The 26,196-nt window shown below is 34.8% G+C and overlaps 3 protein-coding genes across 5 annotated transcripts in view; 1 reads left to right on the forward strand and 2 right to left on the reverse strand.

The window, feature by feature from the left end:
* The window catches only part of LOC141656510 (transcription factor bHLH115-like), a 108,219-nt gene that overhangs the window by 3,560 nt on the left and 78,463 nt on the right, over window positions 1-26,196 (forward strand). The window contains exon 7 of one of the 3 annotated variants that reach the window (XM_074463420.1): window positions 150-648. The exons of the other annotated variants lie outside the window; for them this stretch is intronic. Coding sequence (XP_074319521.1) covers window positions 150-401 — 252 coding nt within the window. The 3' untranslated portion in view covers window positions 402-648. Of the gene's footprint in view, window positions 1-149; window positions 649-26,196 lie in introns of those variants that run through there. 3 annotated transcript variants of the gene reach the window in all.
* Window positions 921-7,344, reverse strand: LOC141656260 (1-aminocyclopropane-1-carboxylate oxidase homolog 1-like). Its single transcript, XM_074463085.1, has 5 exons — window positions 7,301-7,344; window positions 7,177-7,232; window positions 2,824-3,382; window positions 1,623-1,944; window positions 921-1,169 (listed from the first exon to the last, which is right to left on the reverse strand). Exons 1-5 carry the CDS (start codon window positions 7,342-7,344, stop codon window positions 921-923), a joined length of 1,230 nt encoding a protein of 409 aa, XP_074319186.1.
* On the reverse strand, window positions 12,896-19,176 carry LOC141657900 (1-aminocyclopropane-1-carboxylate oxidase homolog 1-like). Its single transcript, XM_074465296.1, has 5 exons — window positions 19,133-19,176; window positions 19,009-19,064; window positions 14,857-15,250; window positions 13,608-13,929; window positions 12,896-13,185 (listed from the first exon to the last, which is right to left on the reverse strand). The coding sequence occupies exons 1-5, from the start codon at window positions 19,174-19,176 to the stop codon at window positions 12,937-12,939; spliced, it is 1,065 nt and encodes a 354-aa protein (XP_074321397.1). The 3' UTR covers window positions 12,896-12,936.

Consider the following 26,196-nt stretch of genomic DNA (forward strand, 5'->3'; position numbering starts at 1 on the left):
ATTGCCCCAGCTGTCAGTAGGGGATACTCTTGGTCAACACCAAGAGAATTCAGCCCGTGTCCATTAAGGTTTTTTGTTACAAAATAGTCGTTTCAGGTCAGGTCGTATTAATAATCATCTTATGAAGCATGGGGGGTTTCTGACTGCAGGCTGAGAAAAACGAACTCCGTGAGGAGAAACTCAAACTGAAAGAGGAAAAAGTGAAAATGGAGCAAGAGTTCATGAAATTAGCGATGGGCGGTGCTCCTCCTCCTCCTCCTTATACAGAAGCCTACCATGGAGGGGCAAACAAGATGGGTCTATACCCGAATTATGGTATGTATCCTCCTATGTGGCATTATTTACCACATTCGGTTAGAGACACGACTCGTGATCATGTCCTCAGGCCTCCTGCTGCTTAAAGAGGATGCTTTCGCACATCCGTCCCAAGTTTTGTCTGCCTTTCTAATTTATGTAAATATTGCAAACTTATGTTGCTAGTTTTTTAAGCTATTAAGACTTGCTTATTTGATTTCGCGGTTTTTCTTTGTATATACAGACAATTATGTATTTCTACTAATAATCATCGAAAACAATCTTATGTAACTTTACAATGGGACCGTTTTGTTAATGGTAATGTCCGAGAAGGGCAATGGTCGCAGGTTTAAACCCCCTCCGGTTTTAACTTCCCTGGCCTTGTTCCGTCTCATGTCACGCCCGTAAAACAATGTGACCAGTTACTGTAAGATATTCCATGAAATAAATAAGTATTACATTAATATTTAATTAAGTTATTTTATGGAAATTATTAGGCCTTATTTTTCATTACATGGCATTATTGATTTCATAGTAATACAAGCTAATTAAGAGATTTATTGATGGTAGTAAATGAGGGTTTAACGAAAGAAAAGGACGGTCTCAAACTGTAAGACGGTCTTATTCTAATTAAGCATGAAGTGGTTGCGTCCGGGTTCATCTTGTGGTTTAGAGAAGAAATGGGTGACATATTCACCCACTGTAAAATCTCTGTAGATTGGTGGGTTTTCCTCTGATAACAGCTCTCTAATGGGTCCATATTTCTTCGGTTTCGACGATAGGCCTGCGAAAAAGAAGGCAGAAGACAACCTTGGCCCAACAGGGTTGGCTTTCACTCTATGCAATACACTTATGAATTTGTCATTTGTTATCATCTGCAATATTTTGGCAAACAATTTGAAAGTGTAAGAAAATTGAACCGTTAGTCTCCGTTAAGAAAACAGGTCAAATATCATCCCACTTGAGCATATAAGACAAATCTAACAAACATTTCATTCAGAGGAAAAACGGCTACATTTGAACCAGTCAGTCATTTCGGGTATGAAAGTCTTTCTTGTGTACATGTCAATATTGGGTCATTTTAGGGTGTAGATAGTTCGGAAACTATAAGGTTCTGGTCGAGTTGGGTAAGACCAGGTCTATTCGGCTTTTATATCATATTCAGCTTTTATTTTATTGACCTTTTTTTTCTTGAGCATTCTTGGGTTACTTTTTTTTTTTTTTTTGGTCAGGCGTTATCTTTAGTGCCCACTCGGTAAGAAAAATATGTTATCAACAGATGTAAGTTTATATGCAATTGTTTTATTTAATACGGAGTAATAAGAGACCTGAAGTAGATCACCGATGTTTATGACAAGAGCACCGGGAATAGGACGAACATCAACCCATTGATCGTCATGGCGGATTTGAAGGCCGCCGACTTGATCTTGAAGCAACACAGTGAAGAAGGAAGAATCAGTATGCTTGGGGGTGCCTATGGTCAACTCTGGTTGAGGGCATGAAGGGTAGTAATGGTATACACTTGACCAGTTCTTATCACATTCCAATTCCTTGAGATAATCTGGTCCAAGACCAAGGGCTTCAGACATTAACTCCAGCAGTACACTGCCTAATTGAACCATATGTTTGATATGATCCAATATTGCATCCCTGAAAACACCAGAAACAACACATTTTAAGTCGTACTGGAAATAATTCTTAAATCAAGTCGGGTTTCCTAATTGTGAATACTCCCTCTTAGTCGCTCATTTCTTCCCTCTTTTCTTTTTTATGTTAGTCGGATTTTCTTCCCTCTTTCTTTTTATGAAAGACTAAGAGGGAGTATTTGTTTTACATTAGGAAAAAAGTTTTTTATTAAAAACTACCTTATATTTAGGGGTATTTATTAAAAAACTACCTTACACTAATTTTTTTTTTTCAGCTACCTTTGTTTTCTTTATTTTTGTTCAATAACTACCTATGTTGAAAATACGAAGAGATTTGGCCAGTTTAATGACATTAGCGTATCCAACATGACTTTGTTAACATCATACAACAATTATCAACTGCGACCAACTTGCAATTTAACTTCAAACATGCAAAACTTATGTTTATATACTTCAATAATAACTACAAACATTCACTAAAGTAAAGTGTAACTACATCTTGACTTCTCCGAAATCGGGCCCACGTAAGATTAAATCAAGAAAAGAGTCTTATGAGATAGATTAATGACGGAAAATTGACCAAATATGGCTATACTCTTGGTATAGGTAGTTAATGAACAAAAATAAAGAAAATAAATGGACTTAAATCAGTGAGTGGATCATACATCTGATGTAATACATCAGATTGGTATAGTTTTTTAGCATTAAGATAACGTTTTTGAGTTTTAATTTAAAAATTTTGAGTTTTATTATAAAGTTTTTGAGTTCATTTACTTTTAACATTAATCTCAAAAAGTTACATTATAACTCAAAAAAATTGCATATAAACTCAGAAAAAATTAATTTTTGACATTATAAAACTAAAATGTAATTTCTTACGTACCTGCAAATAGGTGGTAATAGTTCTGGATCAAGTTGACCGGTAAAAGCGGTATTAACAGAAAGAGTATCCCTCCAATAAGCATTTTTGGACGTAAAAAGATCAAAATTACTGTCGTAAACAACTTGTTTGTTGGTGTGTACATCTCTTCCATAATATTTCATCTTAACCTCAACATCCTGTTCATGAAACATCTTAACCATCTCAAGCATCTTCTCAATAACATTCAAAGGAATCCCATGATTTATAACTTGGAAAAATCCCCATTTCGCTGATGCATTCTCGATTTGTTCGACTAATTCTCGACGAGAGTTGTTGTTGGTATGAATTTTTGCAAGATCAATGACAGGAAGAACAAGTTTGTTGTTCACATTTTGAGGTTTCGAGTCCTCTGATATCTCTTCGAGAGGCCGAATGAATATTTTTGGAATGGTTTTTACGCCGCTGTCCACCAGTCCTTTAACTCCTGTTTTCGTGTTGTCGAATTCCCGGAGCTCCTTCTCACGGTCATATTTAGTTTGAGTTCCATTGATGGACATTACTGAGTTTCCTGACATTTTACCTGGATAACAAAAAGACATCATTAGAGTAAATTAAAAATTATTCCATTTTAAAATCTCATTTTTTAAAATTACTCGCTTATATAATTTTTTTTGGGTTATTTCATAACAATAATCCATCCTATTGGTGGTCTGCAATAATTACTTCATCCTATCAATAATCCCAATTAAATACAACCTAAGCATCATAGCTTCTAATAACGAACCAGCTGATATTTTTTTATGTTTATGTGTATCAAATAAATCAAGTACTTGATTCATCACTTGAAAATATTACACATAAACATCACATATACCAGCTAGATTGTCCAAAAATTATCAAATATTCCAAAATAAACTTAAAAAAAATATCAGCTGGTTCGTTATTAGAAGGTATGGTGCTTAGGTTGGATTTAATTGGGATTATTGATAGAATGGAGTGATTATTGCAGACCACCAATAAGATGGATTATTGTTATGAAATAACTCTTTTTTTTTCCTTAAAATTACTTCCTTAAAATGCACTTTTATCAAAAATTGCTTCAAAACACCAACTTAAGTTACTTATTCCGCCATTTTATGAACTTATTTCGTTTGTGTGTTAGCCAATTTATACTTTGAAACGTATAATAATAGAGAATAAGTTCAAAAACAGATGTAAAACGTAATAAGTCTCCTAAATTGGAATGTTGAAGCAATTTTTGATAAAATTGCATATTATAGAAGTAATTTTAGGAAAAAATTATATAAGGGAGTAATTTTAGAAAACGTGATTTTAAAAAGGAGTAATTTTTAATTTACTCTTGTTATTATATTTCTTTTTTCCATTTTTTAACTTTTTAAAAATATAACAAAAAGTAAATAAATTAGAAAAATTGTAGTTATAAAACACAAATAATACGTAATACCATTCATAATATTATAATTTAAAAATAAATCTAGTTTAAAATAAAATAAAAATGATAACTAAAATAAAATAATAACGGGTCAAACTTTGTGTTAAAACATGAAATGGGGTTGTGCCTTACCTGAAGAAAGAGAGACCGATCACTCACAAGTCACAAGTCACAATATTAGGAATATTCTATTCTAAAATTAATTGATAATAGGAGGAGCAGTTCTATTGAAAGTGGTATAGTCTCTCTTTTCAACAACGTGAAACACTCACGTGTGAGTTTATATTCCAACACGCTCACATGTGACACAAATTGTCATTTAAGACAGAAGTATCCGTCTTAAACTTAAGACGGGTTAAATAATATAATACTCATTCGTATAGATAAGAGAATAAACATTTTATTACTCCCTAGACATTTTATTTTTGTCTAGTCCATACAAGTGTGTACTAGTTGAGCCATTTTAACCTTAAAAAAGAGAGACTTATTGCACATGTGATGTCCCTTCGAAACCCAAGCTGAAAGCCTGAAACCATGGGAGCTCACCAAAATGGAAATTAACGAATCCTCAAAAAGGCCCTCCCGATGGCATAATTTGAGCCCAGTTAAAATGCGAACCCAAGGTGAAACCATGGGTGCTCATCATCGGAGTGGGATACTGATGGCATAATTTGGTAATGGGTTCTGTTACCTTGATAGAGCATAAATTGGACCACTACAAAACACAAGGGAAGTTTTATCCTAAAATCACATGTGGCCAGTGGTAGAGCTAGGGGGCTAGCAGGGGCGGTTGCCCCTCTTGACAGATGAAATTTTTGAAATTTTTAGTTAAATTTTTCGAAATTCCTCCCTAAAATTTTTCCCCCAAAATTCAAATCCTAACTCCGCCACTGCATGTAGCTATATAAGTTTATATTCCAACACTCTATATGTATTAACAGCAAATTAAATATAATAGGAAAGACGAAGTACATACGTCCTACGCTCCTTAAAATCAAATTTTTTGAAACTTTGGCAAAAAGTTATTAATAAATATACTCCCTCCAGTCTTAATCATTTGTTTACTTTTATTTAAAATATCTTTACAAAAAGTAAAAATAAAATGATAAATAAATAAATGAACAAATAGATGGAGGGAGTAAGCGAGTATTTTCACACCCACCAAACATAATATGACATTGATGAATATTTTCATATTGGATACTCCGTATTTTAATAATATAGTGGTATCTTATAACGTTAATATAGTGGTATTAAAACTCAGTATTATCGAATAACGCTATCTTATAACATGCTCATGTGTAATTTGTTTTCCTAAAAGGAGGTTGAAATTGTAATTAGATAGCATAGATAGGTTAGAACGTACCCAAATCTTGAGAAGTTTATGACAAATAATAAAAGAGAAAACACTTTGTAGTAGCTTAATAAAATAATGTTGGACTTTATTTTGTGTGTCTAAATCTATCAATTTGTTAATCTATTTATAGTTACCATCTACAAGTTCTCGATTTTGACAAATAAAATAATGTTGGACTTTATTCTTCTTAAAGTTGCTACGATTTTGAACTTTCAAAAATTTCATGCAGGGTGTAAGCAAAATTATGACAATTTAAGAAAATTACAAATTTTAGAATAAGACGACCTTGCATTATAAGACGGTCCTTTTTCTAGAAAACATCATTTCTTTATTTTTTATTTTTGCAAAAAAACCATTCATTTATTGATATTAATAAAAGAATATTTTTTTTTATACAAATGCACCGTATTACACTGTAAAACCGTCTCACACAATAATTATTGTTAGCTGCAAATACTCCGTAGTAATCTATAGATTTGAATAAAGCTTTCTGGATAACAGAGATTATTCATTGTTCAATATTAATGAAAGTTCACCGTTTTGAAATAGTTTTAAGTCATAGAAGTTAGGTCATTGATGAGCGAGTACCACATGTTTTTACTTTTTAATTAGTCGTTTCTCGTTTGTTCAAAGTTGTAAAACCTTGTTTGCTTGATTATTCATGATTGAAGGTTACAATATTTTTATAGGCACTTAATACATATGAGGCCGTGTTTAGTTAGAACTTTTAAAATGAATTGGAATAAAATCAACTAATTTTAAAAATGTTTGTGTAAAATTTTAGGATGCAATTAAACGTACTAGCTATACACCCAAATTTCTAACTACATTCCATCCAATTATGATAGGAGTGATATAACTGTGTGGCTAAAAATTATTTGTAAAATGATGATTAATAAGAGATTTATAAGTCTCTTATAAACGGTTTTACAATAAAACAATGTACTCCCTCCAATTCGCAATAAACTTCCTTATGTCTTTTCCGTCTATTCACAATAACTTCTCTATTTTCTTTTTTGGTAAGTGTTTGTGTGGTCCAAATTTAATTGTATGGTGGGTAGTGTGTTTGTGTGGTCCAAATTTAATGATGATTAATAAGAGATTTATGATAGGAGTGATATAACTGTGTGTTTCCTTAATTTTTTTGTCAAAATAAAAAGGGAGTTTATTGTGAATAGGAGGGAGTATAACCTAGTATTCCCGTGTTCGATTCCAATTGCACTGTTTTTTCGTGCATTGATTACCCAAAAGTGGGAGGATGCATTCACACTTGTCATTCTCTTTTACCTGTGTGCATTGACTACCCAAAAGTGGGAGGACGCATTCACACTTGTCATTCTCTTTTGTCTCTTGTCAAAGTTTTGACAACATGTAAGTATAGTTTCATTTTGTTCTTCAACAATACTTGTGAAAGTATAAGACTCAGCTGCACATAAACATCAGCAACAACCAGTCATCATCATCCCCTACTCCATCCTCTTCCTCAAATATTATCACACCAAAGTTCCAGATGCTTCTAGAAGTAGTCATAGCTGTAAATATCTGTAACAAACTCGTAACAAACTTTGACTTCCATAACCGCTTTGACTATAGTTGTTAGATTGTATATAAACCTTCATCCTGTACATTGCTCATTAAGTTAATACAATACACAAACATTTTATTTACATTTTCTCTCATTCTCTTACTTGCTTAAGCTTGATTGTTCATCAATGGCGTATTGCTCTACCATTGTTGTGCTCACTTTGCTACCTTTTCACATGGTATCAGAGCAGGACTAGTTCCTGTTTCTGCATATCGTTCTTCCGCATTGTTTACTCTGTTTTTCTTACTTTTCTTTCTTCTTCTTTCATTTCAATTGTTTACATTTTGTTTCATTAATCACAAAATCCTAAAAATTCACAAAATTCATACAATTCACAAAAACAAATGACGAATTCAACTGAGACTCCTACTGCTGATGCTGCTTATAGCAATCCTTACGATGATCCACTTTTTTTGTCAAATTTTGATCATGCGAACATGACGTTGACTACTACGCTCTTTAATGGCGTCAATTTCATCTCCTGGCGTAAAGGTGTAGCAATGGCGCTCAATACGAAGAACAAGTTAGGGTTTCTCACTGGAGTTATTGCGATTCCTGCTGTTGATTCTTCGAAGTATCCTTCGTGGTTCAGATGTGACAACATGATTCGCTGTTGGTTACTGAACTCTATTTCTCCGCAGATTAAGGAAGGATTCCTCTCTTGTAAGTCTGCAAAGCTGTTGTGGACAGATATCTGTGAGCGTTATGGTCAATCGAATGCTCCACGATTGTATTCATGATAATTGAAGGAATATAGAGAGTACTTTTTTTAGTCATATCTATGTGATTTTGCATTCATGATAATTGAAGGAATATATTCTGCCACAAATTTGAATGTTTTCTATATAATCTAAGAACTTGGAAAGAAATTTGATAAACACGTTTGATTGTGCTGCAATTTAATTGATTAAGATTTCACTATACTTACTTTGAGATTAGGCTTCTATTGTTTGATAATTAAAAACAAATATTACAGTATAACATCGGTATTTCTTATAGGGTTGTAAAGATTTTAGTTCTCAATATTACCAAGTATTGTTCGAAGAAATATTACTATATATAAAGGTATTCCACATTTCCACTTGACTGGGAAAACATTGTGAGTAAATTGTTATTCCATGACATAAGAATCTATATGGCCATGCCTTAGTATTTTAAGTACTTTTAGTTGTATCTAAATGGTTTTGTTTGCTAGCATATTTTTTTCACAACTTGAGATATGGATATGCATTTTAATTCAAGCAAGTCGTTTGATGAGAAAATGATTAGTTTCTTCTTCAGTGGCAAATTAATAAATAAACAAAGTGCTATACAATAGAAGAACGTAAATGTATTAGAACAGTATGCCATACAATTAGACACGGGAGACTAAAACAAGTACCACTGTGATATTAAAGAGAAAATAAAAGGAGAGATTAAAATAGGGAGATAGACTTGCATGAGAATGTTGTGAGTAAAGTTTACTAGGAGAAGGCTCGCGATAATAAATAAAAGAATGCCTCATAAGACAAGTGTATTGTTGAAATGCTACTGTGTTTTTGTACAAATTTAATTGAATTTTATACTGTCAAGAAGAATTATGTACAACACTTGCATTATTAGCTTATTGCTTTTAAATGTTTGGGGATGATTTTGATTAAGTGGTACTATTGTTTCACCTTTTTGGTCAGGATATAGGGCATCTTGATGACACGGCAGAAAGAAGAGACAAAGTGAACTCATCAAGAAGGCATCGTCAAGATGACAATTACATTCACTATGCCTGTAATTAATCAAGGGGCGTTTGGTTCAATGGATTTAGAACCCTATACATATTAATTATTGTTCGTTTAATTTAGAATATTATATGGAAAGGGAATGGAGTTAGAAACTTGAGGGGGAAGGTGGATAGGATTCCAAGGGGTTCGGGTGAAATTATAACTCCATTTCAAAATGCCCCAACAAAACACATAAATGGCTCAAATCCATTCCATTCCAACCCACCCAACCAAACATCCCCTAATAAGCTGCTTCAAAAGGATATGGAATATGTCCAATTATGCCGAAAGAACCACGGAAGACATAAATTTACGAATTCTTCTGTGAAACAAATGATATGGAATATGTCAACTCCTAGGAAGCAAGAGATATCAGGGTCTAAAAATCATTCAACAATCACCATGATGAAGGACATTGTACATTGGAGCAAAGAGTTTGTTGTTGATGAAATCTTAGTAGATTAGAGTGATAGTGTATGAGAAGCTATTGTTCATCCACGGTATGCAGGGATCGGAGGAGTTGTTTGTTATGTAGTATGAACTATGAAGTGCATGTCTTTTAAGTTCTAGAACAAGTAGGCATATAAAGATATCACGATGCAACCCAAGCCCTAATGGACACCTCCCAACAGCTCTATTCCAACGGCTATATGTTTCCTATGAGATGGTGTATATTTCCTTCCTCCTTTGTAATTATAGGATATTCTTTACCTTGTTTATAATATTTGTATAGCTTATAAATAGGCAGCCTTGCATAAGTTGTAATTACGTTCAACAGTACATAATCATTAATAAACAATTTTCGAAAAAAGGGGTGGAAGGTTTACGACTTAGACACCGGTAAACATTTTTCGTCTCGAGATGTTATTTTTGTGGAAACCGAATTCCCTTACCAATCTCTCCAAATTCATGACAATATCATCGACCACTTTTCTACCAACGACGATTTCCTAATTCCCGTAAATCAATCGACCCCCGACACCAACGACACCCCCACAACCACTTCTACCCCAACCGACACTACCCAAAACACCCCTCATTCCCCCACCGAAACACCACCACCCGAGACAACCACAACCGACCGCACCAACACCACCACATCAGCCACCGACCCTCCTCCCTCCAACATGGGCCGAGGTCACCGTATCAAAATTCCGAACTCTCTTCTAAATGATTATGAACGTCCACCCATCAGTCCTTCCACGCATCTAATCACGTCCTCCGTCCCGTCTTCAAGTACGAGGTATCCTATTTCCCATTTTATTGATTATACCAAATTTTCTCCCAATTACCGCTGCTTTCTTTCGGCCGTGGCTACCACCCACGAGCCTCGCTCTTTTTCTGAAGCAATGCAGGTACCCGAATGGCAAAAAGCAATGAAACTTGAAATTGAAGCACTTGAACGTAACAACACTTGGACTATCGAACCCCTTCCTCCAGGTAAGAAGGCCATCAGATCCAAATGGGTGTACAAAGTAAAATATAACGCCGATGGCACCATTGAACGACACAAGGCCCGTCTTGTGATAATGGGTAATCGACAAACCGAAGGAGTGGATTACAATTAGACATTTGCTCCAACAGTAAAGATGGTTACGGTTCGTATGCTTCTTACCTTGGCAGCCGCGAAAAGTTGGGATTTACATCAAATGGATGTTCACATTGCCTTCCTCCATGGAGATCTTCATGAAGAGGTCTACATGAAACCGCCACCCGGCTTCTCTTCGGCTACCAATGGGAAAGATTGTGGCCTTCGCAAATCCCTCTACGACCTTCGTCAAGCTCCTCGATACTGGTATGCTAAACTTGTCTCTGCTTTAATTTCATACGGCTTCCAACAATGCCCATATGACCACTCCCTTTTTTCGATGGTTAAGACATCCACTACTGTACATGTACTTGTCTATGTTGATGATTTGGTTATATGCGGTAATGACACGGGACAAGTCACGAAGTTTAAACAATATTTGAGTACATGTTTCTTTATGAAAGATCTGGGCCCTCTAAAATACTTTTTGGGCATCGAAGTTGCTCGCAACAAAACGGGGTTATTTATTTCACAAAGAAAATACACCCTCGACATCCTCACAGAATCGGGTCTTCTCGGGTCTAAACCCGCAGCTATTCCTATGGAACCAAACCATCACCTCGGTCTCTCTACCAACCCGTTACTATCGGATCCCCAACCCTATCGACGACTGGTCGGGCGCCTTGTCTATCTCACATTAACTCGACCCGAACTGCTATACTCTGTCCATATCTTAGCCCAGTTCATGCATGCTCCGTGGAGCGATCATTGGCAAGCCGCTCTTCAAGTGGTTCGTTTTTTTAAAGAACAACCCTGGTCAAGGGCTCCTACTCCGCTCAGACAATAATCTCGAACTCGAAGCTTATTGTGACGCCGATTATGACAGTTGTCCTACTACTCGTCGCTCCTTATCCGCATATGTAATTTTCCTCGGCAATGCCCCTATATCATGGAAGACAAAGAAAAAATCAACGGTCTCTCGCTCTTCCGCCGAAGCCGAATATAGGACAATGGCTTTTAATGTGTGCGAACTCAAATGGCTTCAAGGACTTCTTACCTTTCTTGGCTTCCCTCGCACTAAACCAATACAGCTTCATTGTGACAATCAATCCTCTCTTCATATTGCTCGGAATCCGTTTTTCACGAGCGCACTAAACACATAGAGATTGACTGTCACTTTGTCCGAGACGAGAATTTTAAAGGCTTAGTCAAACCGAGCTATATTCACACAAAGTAGCAACTGGCCGACATACGCACTAAAGCTCTCGGAAAAACGACATTTGATATTCTTCTTTCTAAGTTGGGCGTCGTCAATGTCCTAGCTCCAACTTGAGGGGGGTATCACGATGCAACCCAAGCCCAATGGACACCTCCCAACAGCTCTATTCCAACGGCTATATGCTTCCTTTGGGATGGTGTAGTTTCCCTTTATAACTAGACATTTTTCAGGCCGTGTCGTACAGAGTTATTGGTTATGGTTAGGGTCAGCCGGTCAGTCATCAAATTTTTCAGGCCGTGTCGTCCATTAAGGTTTTTCGTTGCAAAATAGTCGTTTCAGGTTCTCAGATATATACATAGTGAGCGATATTATGTCTTGAAATCTAGTCGTATTAATTAAAAGCTCTCCGTAATAATCATCTTATGAAGCTAAGCATGGGGGGTTTCTGACTGCAGGCTGAGAAAAACGAACTCCGTGAGGAGAAACTCAAACTGAAAGAGGAAAAAGTGAAAATGGAGCAAGAGTTCATGAAATTAGCGATGGGCGGTGCTCCTCCTCCTCCTCCTTATACAGAAGCCTACCATGGAGGGGCAAACAAGATGGGTCTATACCCGAATTATGGTATGTATCCTCCTATGTGGCATTATTTACCACATTCGGTTAGAGACACGACTCGTGATCATGTCCTCAGGCCTCCTGCTGCTTAAAGAGGATGCTTTCGCACATCCGTCCCAAGTTTTGTCTGCCTTTCTAATTTATGTAAATATTGCAAACTTATGTTGCTAGTTTTTTAAGCTATTAAGACTTGCTTATTTGATTTCGCGGTTTTTCTTTGTATATACAGACAATTATGTATTTCTACTAATAATCATCGAAAACAATCTTATGTAACTTTACAATGGGACCGTTTTGTTAATGGTAATGTCCGAGAAGGGCAATGGTCGCAGGTTTAAACCCCCCTCTCGTTTTAACTTTCCTGGCTTTGTTACGTCTCATGTCACACCCGTAAAACAATGTGACCAATTACTGTAAGATATTCCATGAAATAAATAGGGAAATAAGTATTACATTAATATTTAATTAAGTTATTTTATGGAAATTACTAGGCCTTATTTTTCATTACATGGCATTATTGATTTCATAGTAATACTAGCAAATTAACAGATTTATTGATGGTAGTAAATGAGGGTTTAACGAAAGAAAAGGACCGTCTCAGACTGTAAGACGGTCTTATTCTAATTGAGCATGAAGTGGTTGCGTCCGGGTTCATCTTGTGGTTTAGAGAAGAAATGGGTGACATATTCACCCACTGTAAATTCTTTGTAGATTGGTGGGTTTTCCTCTGATAACAGCTCTTTAATGGGTCCATATTTCTTCGGTTTCGACGATAGGCCTGCGAAAAAGAAGGCAGAAGACAACCTTGGCCCAACAGGGTTGGCTTTCACTCTATGCAATACACTTATGAATTTGTCATTTGTTATCATCTGCAATATTTTGGCAAACAATTTGAAAGTGTAAGAAAATTGAACCGTTAGTCTCCGTTAAGAAAACAGGTCAAATATCATCCCACTTGAGCATATAAGACAAATCTGACAAACATTTCATTCATAGGAAAAACGGTTAGATTTGAACGAGTCAGTCATTTCGGGTATGGCTGTCTTTCTTGTGTACGTGTCAATATTGGGTCATTTTAGGGTGTAGATAGTTCGGAAACTATAAGGTTCCGGTCGAGTTGGGTAAGACCGGGTCTATTCGGGTTATTTTAGTAACCTTAGGTTTTTTCTCTTGAGCATACTTGGGTTACTTTTTTTTTTTGGTCAGCCTGCGCACTAGGTAAGAAAAATATGTTATCAACAGATGTAAGTTTATATGCAATAGTTTTATTTAATACGGAGTAATAAGAGACCTGGAGTAGATCACCGATGTTTATGACAAGAGCACCGGGAATAGGATGAACATCAACCCATTGATCGTCATGGCGGATTTGAAGGCCGCCGACTTGATCTTGAAGCAACACAGTGAAGAAGGAAGAATCAGTATGCTTGGGGGTGCCTATGGTCAACTCTGGTTGAGGGCATGAAGGGTAATAATGGTATACACTTGACCAGTTCTTATCACATTCCAATTCCTTAAGATAATCTGGTCCAAGACCAAGGGCTTCAGACATTAACTCCAGCAGTACACTGCCTAATTGAACCATATGTTTGATATGATCCGATATTGCATCCCTGAAAACACCAGAAACAACACATTTTAAGTCGTACTGGAAATAATTCTTAAATCAAGTCGGGTTTCCTAATTGGGAATACTCCTTCTTAGTCGTTCATTTCTTCTCTCTTTCCTGTTTCATGTTAGTCGGATTTTCTTTCATCTTTCTTTTTATGAAAAGGTTTGTGGAGTCCAAATTGATTTGCATGTGGGGTAGAGTAGTTTGTGTGGTTCAAAATCATTTCCTTATTTTTTGTGCAAAATGGAAGGGAGAAGAAATGGGCAAATTCTCATTTGTGACGGCGATATCCGTCACAAACTTGTGACGGATACCGTTTCCTCTCACAAATGACCCATTGAGAGGTGAGTGGGAAGCACATGGGGGGTCCCCCACCTTGTCCCCTCTCCCTTTTTTGTGAGAGATCACAAACTTGTGACGGGATTAGCCTGTCACAAGCAAGACTAGCGGGAAGAAATGAGCGACTAAGAGGGAGTATTTGTTTTACATTAGGAAAAATGTTTTTTTGGTCAAAAACTACCTTATATTTAGAGATATTTATAAAAAGACTACATTATATTATTTTTTTTTGTTTTCAACTACCTATGTTTTCTTTATTTTTGTTCAATAACTATCTATGCTGAAAATCTGAAGAGATTTGGCCAATTTAATTACATTAGCATATCCAACAATAACTACAAACATTCACCAAAGTAAAGTGAATGACGGAAAATTAAGAAAAGAGTCTTATGAGATAGATTAATGACGGAAAATTGACCAAATATGGCTATACTCTTGGTATAGATAGTTATTGAACAAAAATAAAGAAAACAAATGTACTTAAAAGCAAAGAAAATAATATAAGATAGTCTTTTTATAAATAACTCTAAATATAAGAAAAAACTCTTAGAAAAATGATTACTTATGTGAGTATTGTATTTCCACGTACCTGCAAATAGGTGGTAATAGTTCTGGATCAAGTTGACCGGTAAAAGCGGTGTTAACAGAAAGAGTATCCCTCCAATAAGCATTTTTCGACGTAAAAAGATCAAAATTACTGTCGTAAACAACTTGTTTGTTGGTGTGTACATCTCTTCCATAATATTTCATCTTAACCTCAACATCTTGTTCATGAAACATCTTAACCATCTCAAGCATCTTCTCAATAACATTCAAAGGAATCCCATGATTTATAAGTTGGAAAAATCCCCATTTCGCTGATGCATTCTCGATTTGTTCGACTAATTCTCGACGAGGGTTGTTGTTGGTATGAATTTTTGCAAGATCAATGATAGGAAGAACAAGTTTGTTCACATTTTGAGGTTTCGAGTCCTCTGATATCTCTTCGAGAAATTGTAATTATAAAACACAAATAATACCATCCAGAATATTATAATTTAAAAATAAATCTATTTTAAAATAAAATAAAAATGATAACTAAAATAAAATAATTTTTTATCCGCGCCTAACTAAAAACTAAATTGGCCTGTATCGTGTCAAACTTTGTGTTAAAACATGAAATGGGCTTGTGCCTTACCTGAAGGAAGAGAGACGGACACAAGTCACAATATAAGGAATGTTCTATTCTAAAATCAACTGATAATAGGAGTAGATCTATTGAAAATAGTATAGTCTCTCTTTTTTCAACAATGTGAAACACTCATATATATATGTGAGTTTATAGCAAATTGTCATTTAAGACGGAAGTATCCGTTTTAAATGACAAGTGGGTACTAATTAACCCATTTTAACCTTAAGAAAGAGAGACTTATTGCACATGTAATATCCTTCAAAACCATGGGAGCTCACCAAAATGGAAATTAACGAATCCTCAAAAAGACACCGATGGCATAATTTGAGCCCACTTAAATGCGAACCCAGGGTGAAACCATGGGTGCTCATCATTGGAGTGGGATACTCACTGATGACATAATTTAGCCCAGTTAAGTTCGAAACTCAGGAAGAAATTATGGGCTCTGTTATCATGATAAAATATAAATTGCGCCTAGCTCTTACTCGAATAGAGGAGAGACATACCACTCAAAAACTCAAGGGAAGTTTCATCCTAAAATCAATTGGCAATAGGAGAACTAACTCCATAGTTATAAAGTTATACAATTTTTTTTTTCGACAAACACTCACATGTGGCCAGTGGTGGAGTTAGGGGGGCTAGCAGGGGCGGTCGCTCCCCTAACGGATGAAATTTTCAAAGTTTTTAGTTAGATTTTTCGAAATTTCTCCTAAAAATTTTTTACCCCTAAGCTCAAATTCTGGCTCCGCCACTGCATGTGACTATATGGGTTTAAATTCCAACACTCTGTACACTCTCTACAATGGGTTTAAATTTTCGAATTTTTTCGAGGCCCCTTATAATATTACCATTTCACCCTCGCTGAAAATTTTCCCCCCTGACTTAAAATCCTGGCTCCGCCACTGACTCTATATGTATTAACAGCAAATTAAATTTACATAGTATAAAAGCCATGTTTTTTCTTGACTTTTGATTGGCTGGTGAGTTTCTACATATGGGTCCCGTCATGTTTCTTATACTATTTAATTACCTTCTCTCCTCAACCCAATTCCTCTTATTTCTATCTCTTATTCTTATTTTAATTGCTTATGTTAAAACATAAGTTAAAATGTCACAATTTACATAAATGTTGCAATTTATAATTTTACATACATTCAACGGGTCTAACAAGTAGCATGTCAAATACCTTTAATATAATTCTAATAAATTACGGTTGTATATTATCTGATATTCGAATCTAATATTTATCAAATATTCGAATCTCCAAATATGGACTATTTATATTCTCACGGTATTGAACGCTTAATCACGCTCAATTATATGTTCATGTATCTAATGATAGCGCCTGCTATTACCACCCGTGCATTTTTTTGCACGGGAATAAAACTAGTATAATAGGAAAGGTGAACTACATACGTCTTACACTCCTTAGAATCAAATTTTTTTGAAACATTGGCAAAAAGTTATTAATTAATATACTTTCTCTGTCTTAATCATTTATTTACTTTTATTTAAAATATCTAAAAATAAATAAAAAATAAAAATAAATGAATGAAGGGATAGATGGATAGATGGAGGGAGTAAGCGAGTATTTTCACACCCACCAAACATAATATGACATTGATGAATATTTTCAGAATACTCCGTATTTTAATAATATAACATGCATTAATAATAAGGTTTTTCTAACGTGTGCCCTAAGGTCACACATTAATAATTCATATCCATATATGATAATATTTACAATATATTCTAATTAAATATGGTAAAAATGAGAATATACTTGAGTATCTCATTTGAATATGTTGTAAGTATTAACATATATGGGTTATTAATGTGTGTCCTTAGGGCACACGTTAGAAAAATCCTTGATAATATACTCTAACTTTAATATAGTGTTATTAAAACTCAGTATTTTTGAATAAAGCTATCTTATAACATGCTCATGTGTAATTTGTTTTCCTAAAACGAGGTTGAAATTGTAAATAGATAGCATAGATAGGTTAGTACGTACCCAAATCTTGAGAAGTTTATGACAAATAATAGAAGAGAAAACACTTTGTAGTAGCTTAATAAAATAATGTTGGACTTTATTTTGTGTGTCTAAATCTATCAATTTGTTAATCTATTTATAGTTACCATCTACAAGTTCTCGATTTTGACAAATAAAATAATGTTGGACTTTATTCTTCTTAAAGTTGCTACGATTTTGAACTTTCAAAAATTTCATGCAGGGTGTAAGCAAAATTATGACAATTTAAGAAAATTACAAATTTTAGAATAAGACGACCTTGCATTATAAGACGGTCCTTTTTCTAGAAAACATCATTTCTTTATTTTTTATTTTTGCAAAAAAACCATTCATTTATTGATATTAATAAAAGAATATTTTTTTTTATACAAATGCACCGTATTATAATCAGAAACCGTCTCACACAATAATTATTGTTAGCTGCAAATACTCCGTAGTAATCTATAGATTTGAATAAAGCTTTCTGGATAACAGAGATTATTCATTGTTCAATATTAATGAAAGTTCACCGTTTTGAAATAGTTTTAAGTCATAGAAGTTAGGTCATTGATGAGCGAGTACCACATGTTTTTACTTTTTAATTAGTCGTTTCTCGTTTGTTCAAAGTTGTAAAACCTTGTTTGCTTGATTATTCATGATTGAAGGTTACAATATTTTTATAGGCACTGAATACATATGAGGCCGTGTTTAGTTAGAACTTTTAAAATGAATTGGAATAAAATCAACTAATTTTAAAAATGTTTGTGTAAAATTTTAGGATGCAATTAAACGTACTAGCTATACACCCAAATTTCTAACTACATTCCATCCAATTATGATAGGAGTGATATAACTGTGTGGCTAAAAATTATTTGTAAAATGATGATTAATAAGAGATTTATAAGTCTCTTATAAACGGTTTTACAATAAAACAATGTACTCCCTCCAATTCGCAATAAACTTCCTTATGTCTTTTCCGTCTATTCACAATAACTTCTCTATTTTCTTTTTTGGTAAGTGTTTGTGTGGTCCAAATTTAATTGTATGGTGGGATAGTGTGTTTGTGTGGTCCAAATTTAATGATGATTAATAAGAGATTTATGATAGGAGTGATATAACTGTGTGTTTCCTTAATTTTTTTGTCAAAATAAAAAGGGAGTTTATTGTGAATAGGAGGGAGTATAACCTAGTATTCCCGTGTTCGATTCCAATTGCACTGTTTTTTCGTGCATTGATTACCCAAAAGTGGGAGGATGCATTCACACTTGTCATCCTCTTTTACCTGTGTGCATTGACTACCCAAAAGTGGGAGGACGCATTCACACTTGTCATTCTCTTTTGTCTCTTGTCAAAGTTTTGACAACATGTAAGTATATTTTCATTTTGTTCTTCAACAATACTTGTGAAAGTATAAGACTCAGCTGCACATAAACATCAGCAACAACCAGTCATCATCATCCCCTACTCCATCCTCTTCCTCAAATATTATCACACCAAAGTTCCAGATGCTTCTAGAAGTAGTCATAGCTGTAAATATCTGTAACAAACTCGTAACAAACTTTGACTTCCATAACCGCTTTGACTATAGTTGTTAGATTGTATATAAACCTTCATCCTGTACATTGCTCATTAAGTTAATACAATACACAAACATTTTATTTACATTTTCTCTCATTCTCTTACTTGCTTAAGCTTGATTGTTCATCAATGGCGTATTGCTCTACCATTGTTGTGCTCACTTTGCTACCTTTTCACATGGTATCAGAGCAGGACTAGTTCCTGTTTCTGCATATCGTTCTTCCGCATTGTTTACTCTGTTTTTCTTACTTTTCTTTCTTCTTCTTTCATTTCAATTGTTTACATTTTGTTTCATTAATCACAAAATCCTAAAAATTCACAAAATTCATACAATTCACAAAAACAAATGACGAATTCAACTGAGACTCCTACTGCTGATGCTGCTTATAGCAATCCTTACGATGATCCACTTTTTTTGTCAAATTTTGATCATGCGAACATGACGTTGACTACTACGCTCTTTAATGGCGTCAATTTCATCTCCTGGCGTAAAGGTGTAGCAATGGCGCTCAATACGAAGAACAAGTTAGGGTTTCTCACTGGAGTTATTGCGATTCCTGCTGTTGATTCTTCGAAGTATCCTTCGTGGTTCAGATGTGACAACATGATTCGCTGTTGGTTACTGAACTCTATTTCTCCGCAGATTAAGGAAGGAATCTCTTGTAAGTCTGCAAAGCTGTTGTGGACAGATATCTGTGAGCGTTATGGTCAATCGAATGCTCCACGATTGTATTCATGATAATTGAAGGAATATAGAGAGTACTTTTTTTAGTCATATCTATGTGATTTTGCATTCATGATAATTGAAGGAATATATTCTGCCACAAATTTGAATGTTTTCTATATAATCTAAGAACTTGGAAAGAAATTTGATAAACACGTTTGATTGTGCTGCAATTTAATTGATTAAGATTTCACTATACTTACTTTGAGATTAATTAGGCTTCTATTGTTTGATAACTAAAAACAAATATTACAGTATAACATCGGTATTTCTTATAGGGTTGTAAAGATTTTAGTTCTCAATATTACCAAGTATTGTTCGAAGAAATATTACTATATATAAAGGTATTCCACATTTCCACTTGACTGGGAAAACATTGTGAGTAAATTGTTATTCCATGACATAAGAATCTATATGGCCATGCCTTAGTATTTTAAGTACTTTTAGTTGTATCTAAATGGTTTTGTGAGCTAGCATATTTTTTTCACAACTTGAGATATGGATATGCATTTTAATTCAAGCAAGTCGTTTGATGAGAAAATGATTAGTTTCTTCTTCAGTGGCAAATTAATAAATAAACAAAGTGCTATACAATAGAAGAACGTAAATGTATTAGAACAGTATGCCATACAATTAGACACGGGAGACTAAAACAAGTACCACTGTGATATTAAAGAGAAAATAAAAGGAGAGATTAAAATAGGGAGATAGACTTGCATGAGAATGTTGTGAGTAAAGTTTACTAGGAGAAGGCTCGCGATAATAAATAAAAGAATGCCTCATAAGACAAGTGTATTGTTGAAATGCTACTGTGTTTTTGTACAAATTTAATTGAATTTTATACTGTCAAGAAGAATTATGTACAACACTTGCATTATTAGCTTATTGCTTTTAAATGTTTGGGGATGATTTTGATTAAGTGGTACTATTGTTTCACCTTTTTGGTCAGGATATAGGGCATCTTGATGACACGGCAGAAAGAAGAGACAAAGTGAACTCATCAAGAAGGCATCGTCAAGATGACAATTACATTCACTATGCCTGTAATTAATCAAGGGGCGTTTGGTTCAATGGATTTAGAACCCTATACATATTAATTATTGTTCGTTTAATTTAGAATATTATATGGAAAGGGAATGGAGTTAGAAACTTGAGGGGGAAGGTGGATAGGATTCCAAGGGGTTCGGGTGAAATTATAACTCCATTTCAAAATGCCCCAACAAAACACATAAATGGCTCAAATCCATTCCATTCCAACCCACCCAACCAAACACCCCCTAATAAGCTGCTTCAAAAGGATATGGAATATGTCCAATTATGCCGAAAGAACAACGGAAGACATAAATTTACGAATTCTTCTGTGAAACAAATGATATGGAATATGTCAACTCCTAGGAAGCAAGAGATATCAAGGTCTAAAAATCATTCAACAATCACCATGATGAAGGACATTGTACATTGGAGCAAAGAGTTTGTTGTTGATGAAATCTTAGTAGATTAGAGTGATAGTGTATGAGAAGCTATTGTTCATCCACGGTATGCAGGGATCGGAGGAGTTGTTTGTTATGTAGTATGAACTATGAAGTGCATGTCTTTTAAGTTCTAGAACAAGTAGGCATATAAAGATATCACGATGCAACCCAAGCCCCAATGGACACCTCCCAACAGCTCTATTCCAACGGCTATATGCTTCCTTTGGGATAGTGTATATTTCCTTCCTCCTTTGTAATTATAGGATATTCTTTACCTTGTTTATAATATTTGTATAGCTTATAAATAGGCAGCCTTGCATAAGTTGTAATTACGTTCAACAGTACACAATCATTAATAACCAATTTCCTAAAAAAAAGGGTGGACGGTTTACGACTTAGACACCGGTAAACATTTTTCGTCTCGAGATGTTATTTTTGTGGAAACCGAATTCCCTTACCAGTCTCTCCAAATTCATGACAATATCATCGACCACTTTTCTACCAACGACGATTTCCTAATTCCCGTACATCAATCGACCCCCGACACCAACGACACCCCCACAACCACTTCTACCCCAACCGACACTACCCAAAACACCCCTCATTCCCCCACTGAAACACCACCACCCGAGACAACCACAACCAACCGCACCAAAACTACCACATCAGCCACCGACCCTCCTCCCTCCAACTTGGGCCGAGGTCACCGTATCAAAATTCCGAAATCTCTTCTAAATGATTATGATCGTCCACCCATCAGTCCTTCCACGCATCTCATCACGTCCTCCGTCCCGTCTTCCAGTACGAGGTATCCTATTTCCCATTTTATTGATTATACCACATTTTCTCCCAATTACCGCTGCTTTCTTTCGACCGTGGCTACCACCCACGAGCCTCGCTCTTTTTCTAAAGCAATGCAGGTACCCGAATGGCAAAAAGCAATGAAACTTGAAATTGAAGCAATTGAACGTAACAACACTTGGACTATCGAACCCCTTCCTCCAGGCAAGAAGGCCATCGGATCCAAATGGGTGTACAAAGTAAAGTATAACGCCGATGGCACCATTGAACGACACAAGGCCCGTCTTGTGATAATGGGTAATCGACAAACCGAAGGAGTGGATTACATTGAGACATTTGCTCCAACAGTAAAGATGGTTACGGTTCGTATGCTTCTTACCTTGGCAGCCGCAAAAAAATGGGAACTACATCATTTTCACATTGCCTTCCTCCATGGAGATCTTCATGAAGAGGTCTACATGAAACTGCCACCCGGCTTCTCTTCGGCTACCAATGGGAAAGTTTGTCGCCTTCGCAAATCCCTCTACGGCCTTCGTCAAGATCCTCGATGCTAGTATGCTAAACTTGCCTCTGCTTTAATTTCATACGGCTTCCAACAATGCCCATATGACCACTCCCTTTTTTCGATGGTTAAGACATCCACTACCCTACATGTACTTGTCTATGTTGATGATTTGGTTATATGCGGTAATGACACGGGACGAGTCACGAAGTTTAAACAATATTTGATTACATATTTCTTTATGAAAGATCTGGGCCCTCTAAAATACTTTTTGGGCATTGAAGTTGCTCGCAACAAAACGGGTTTATTTATTTTACAAAGAAAATACACCCTCGACATCCTCACAGAATCGGGTCTTCTCGGGTCTAAACCCGTAGCTATTCCTATGGAACCAAACCATCACCTCGGTCTCTCTACCAACCCGTTACTATCGGATCCCCAACCCTATCGACGACTGGTCGGGCGCCTTGTCTATCTCACATTAACTGGACCCGAACTGCTATACTCTGTCCATATCTTAGCCAAGTTCATGCATGCTCCACGGACCGATCATTGGCAAGCCGCTCTTCAAGTGGTTCGGTTTTTTAAAGAACAACCCTGGTCAAGGGCTCATACTCCGCTCAGACAATAATCTCGAACTCGAAGCTTATTGTGACGCCGATTATGACAGTTGTCCTACTACTCGTCGCTCCTTATCTGCATATGTAATTTTCCTCGGCAATGCCCCTATATCATGGAAGACAAAGAAACAATCAACGGTCTCCAGCTCTTTCGCCAAAGCCGAATATAGGGCAATGGCTTTTACTGTGTGCGAACTCAAATGGCTTCAAGGACTTCTTACCTTTCTTGGATTCCCTCGCACTAAACCAATACAGCTTCACTGTGACAATCAATCCGCTCTTCATATTGCTCGGAATCCGGTTCTTCACGAGGCACTAAACACATAGAGATTGACTGTCACTTTGTCCGAGACGAGATTTTAAAAGGCTTAGTCAAACCGAGCTATATTCACACAAAGCAGCAACTGGCCGACATACTCACTAAAGCTCTCGGAAAAACGACATTTGATATTCTTCTTTCCAAGTTGGGCGTCCATGTCCTAGCTCCAACTTGAGGGGGGTATCACGATGCAACCCAAGCCCAATGGACACCTCCCAACAGCTCTATTCCAACGGTTATATGCTTCCTTTGGGATGGTGTATATTTCCGTCCTCCTTTGTAATTATAGGATATTCTTTACCTTGTTTATAATATTTGTATAGCTTATAAATAGGCAGCCTTGCATAAGTTGTAATTACGTTCAACAGTAAACAATCATTAATAAACAATTTCTGAAACATTCCACCAAACTCGATATATTTCCCGTCTCGATATTATAATAAAAGATCATACTCCATTCTCTATCACCGAGAATCTGAGAATGAATTGGAAGAAGTGTAGTCATTTGAATATTATATCAAATATTGTATCTAATTAGAGAACATTATTTGCTCTAGACGAACGAATGCTATAGCAATATTATTATTGTTCTTTTGCATTTGCTCATTTTTAATTCCGACTTTTAGGTTTTTTTTACGTGAGTTAATACATATCTTTGAACTGCAAATCATTTGTGTAAGACGGTAATATTTCATTCAACATAATATTCCATATAATGTCGTAACTAAAAAAATTTTAAACACAATTTATATACATATTTTATATATGTCCGTGCAATTTTGCACGAGTTCTAAGCTAATTTTCTATATTTACCCGTTATTAAGCCACAATGGTGGTATTTGATTGCTTTATATTTTTTTATGTTGAAATTATTTTCTATATTTACCCATTATCACAGTGGTGGTATTTGATTACTTTATATTTTTTAGGTTGAAATTATGTCGTTTAAAGTTTTTTCTGTTGGTAAAGATAGGCGCCATAACTTTCTTAAATATATGATGAATTGTTCTAACAAATGCAAATTAGGGAACCCGATAAGTAGCTAATTAGAGGAAGATTCTTAAGAATATATCATCATAAATTTGATGTACAAACTAATGTTTAACATAATAGTTAATGCGGATTTTCTTATAAGTTAATTAGAGAAATTTTGGTGAGAATATTTTACTAACTAGTTTCTTAATGTGTATCCAACGGTTACATGTTAGAAAAATCATAAAATGCTATATAGTATATAAAGTTATATAGTTTGTAAAAATTACATTTTATATTTGGTTAATTGGATTATAAAGTGAACTTTTGGTGATATATTTGTGAAAATTAAATAATAGAGTTAGATTTATTTTTTACTACAATTATGTGATTTGACAAATAAAATTTAAGTGGACTAATTTCATCTAAAAATACCAGAAATATTATAAAACTTAAAAATATCTCAAATCTCAACACAACAAAACAATGAGTAACGCAACATATAAACTTAAGTATAATTTGGCCAAATCAAATACCTCTCCTGAAGATATTCCAACAAGCTTCCTCCACCGACACCAATTGAATTCTCAATATCTCAAGTCATAATATCAAAGGGAAAAAAATATACATAAAGTAGTTTAATTAGATATACGTAGTTTTTTTTAAACAATTTTTAATTTATATTTTCAAACCTAGCCCTATATGGCTATATATAATAAGTTTTTGGCTCTGTCCCTATACAAAATCTTTGATGTCTTTCTCGCCCAAATATAATACGAGAAAAGGGAACATACATCGGATTTAGTGTAGTATCTCTAGCCTTTTTGTTTTTGAGCATATATGTATAATTTTTGAGCTTATTACGTCAAACTTTATTTGTTTTTGAGCATATGTATATCTTTTTTTGAACTTATTAAATTTTTAATTTAGATTTTAATTTTTTTCCTTCAAAACAAATTTTACTAAATTTATATTTAATGTATTTGAGTTTATTGTAATTTTCTAGAGTTTAATGCTTAATGAATAAACTCGAAAACTTTATAGTAAAACTCAGAATTTTTAAAACAAAACTCAAAAATTTTGTTATTTTGCTCAGAAACTAATGAATTGGTGGTAATACATCAGATGTATAATCCATCTACTGATATAGTACTCGCAGTTGGTAGAATTTATTTTGGTAGAGTTAGTTAATAAGGTAATACATGGTTTACAAAATAACCGGGATAAACTTTCGCAAGATTTTTGTTGGATAAGCGATTTAAGGCAAGTGTAGCCCTGACAAGTTTGAGAACAGAAAAAGGGTACACGGATTCCAAAATAAAAAAATTTCGGTGAAGTAACATTGTGAATGCGGCTTTTTTATTGGAATGTGATGAGTTTAAGATGAGCACGCTGGAATAGTTTGTGTTTCTATATAGAACGGTTTTATATAATTCAACATTTTCAAAATATGAAAAGGTCAAAAATAAGAATTGAACAACGAAAATTATCAATTTGCTACGGTGAGATTTGGGTTAATTTCATTTTAGTGCCTTGAGATTTAGATAACTCTACTTTAATAACCTGAGATTTAGATTATTTTCGCTTTGATGACCTGAGGTTTGAATAAAATATCATTTTGGTGACATAAAACATATAAAGGTCATTACCTACATTTTTGACATAATAAAGTGCAAAATAAAATATTAAATTACATATTAAATAGAATAGTCACATAATATATTGCAAAAAAAAAAAGGAAAAAAAAGTGCTTTATAAT

Source organism: Silene latifolia, chromosome 5 (assembly GCF_048544455.1).
Source record: "Silene latifolia isolate original U9 population chromosome 5, ASM4854445v1, whole genome shotgun sequence".
NCBI lineage: Eukaryota > Viridiplantae > Streptophyta > Magnoliopsida > Caryophyllales > Caryophyllaceae > Silene > Silene latifolia.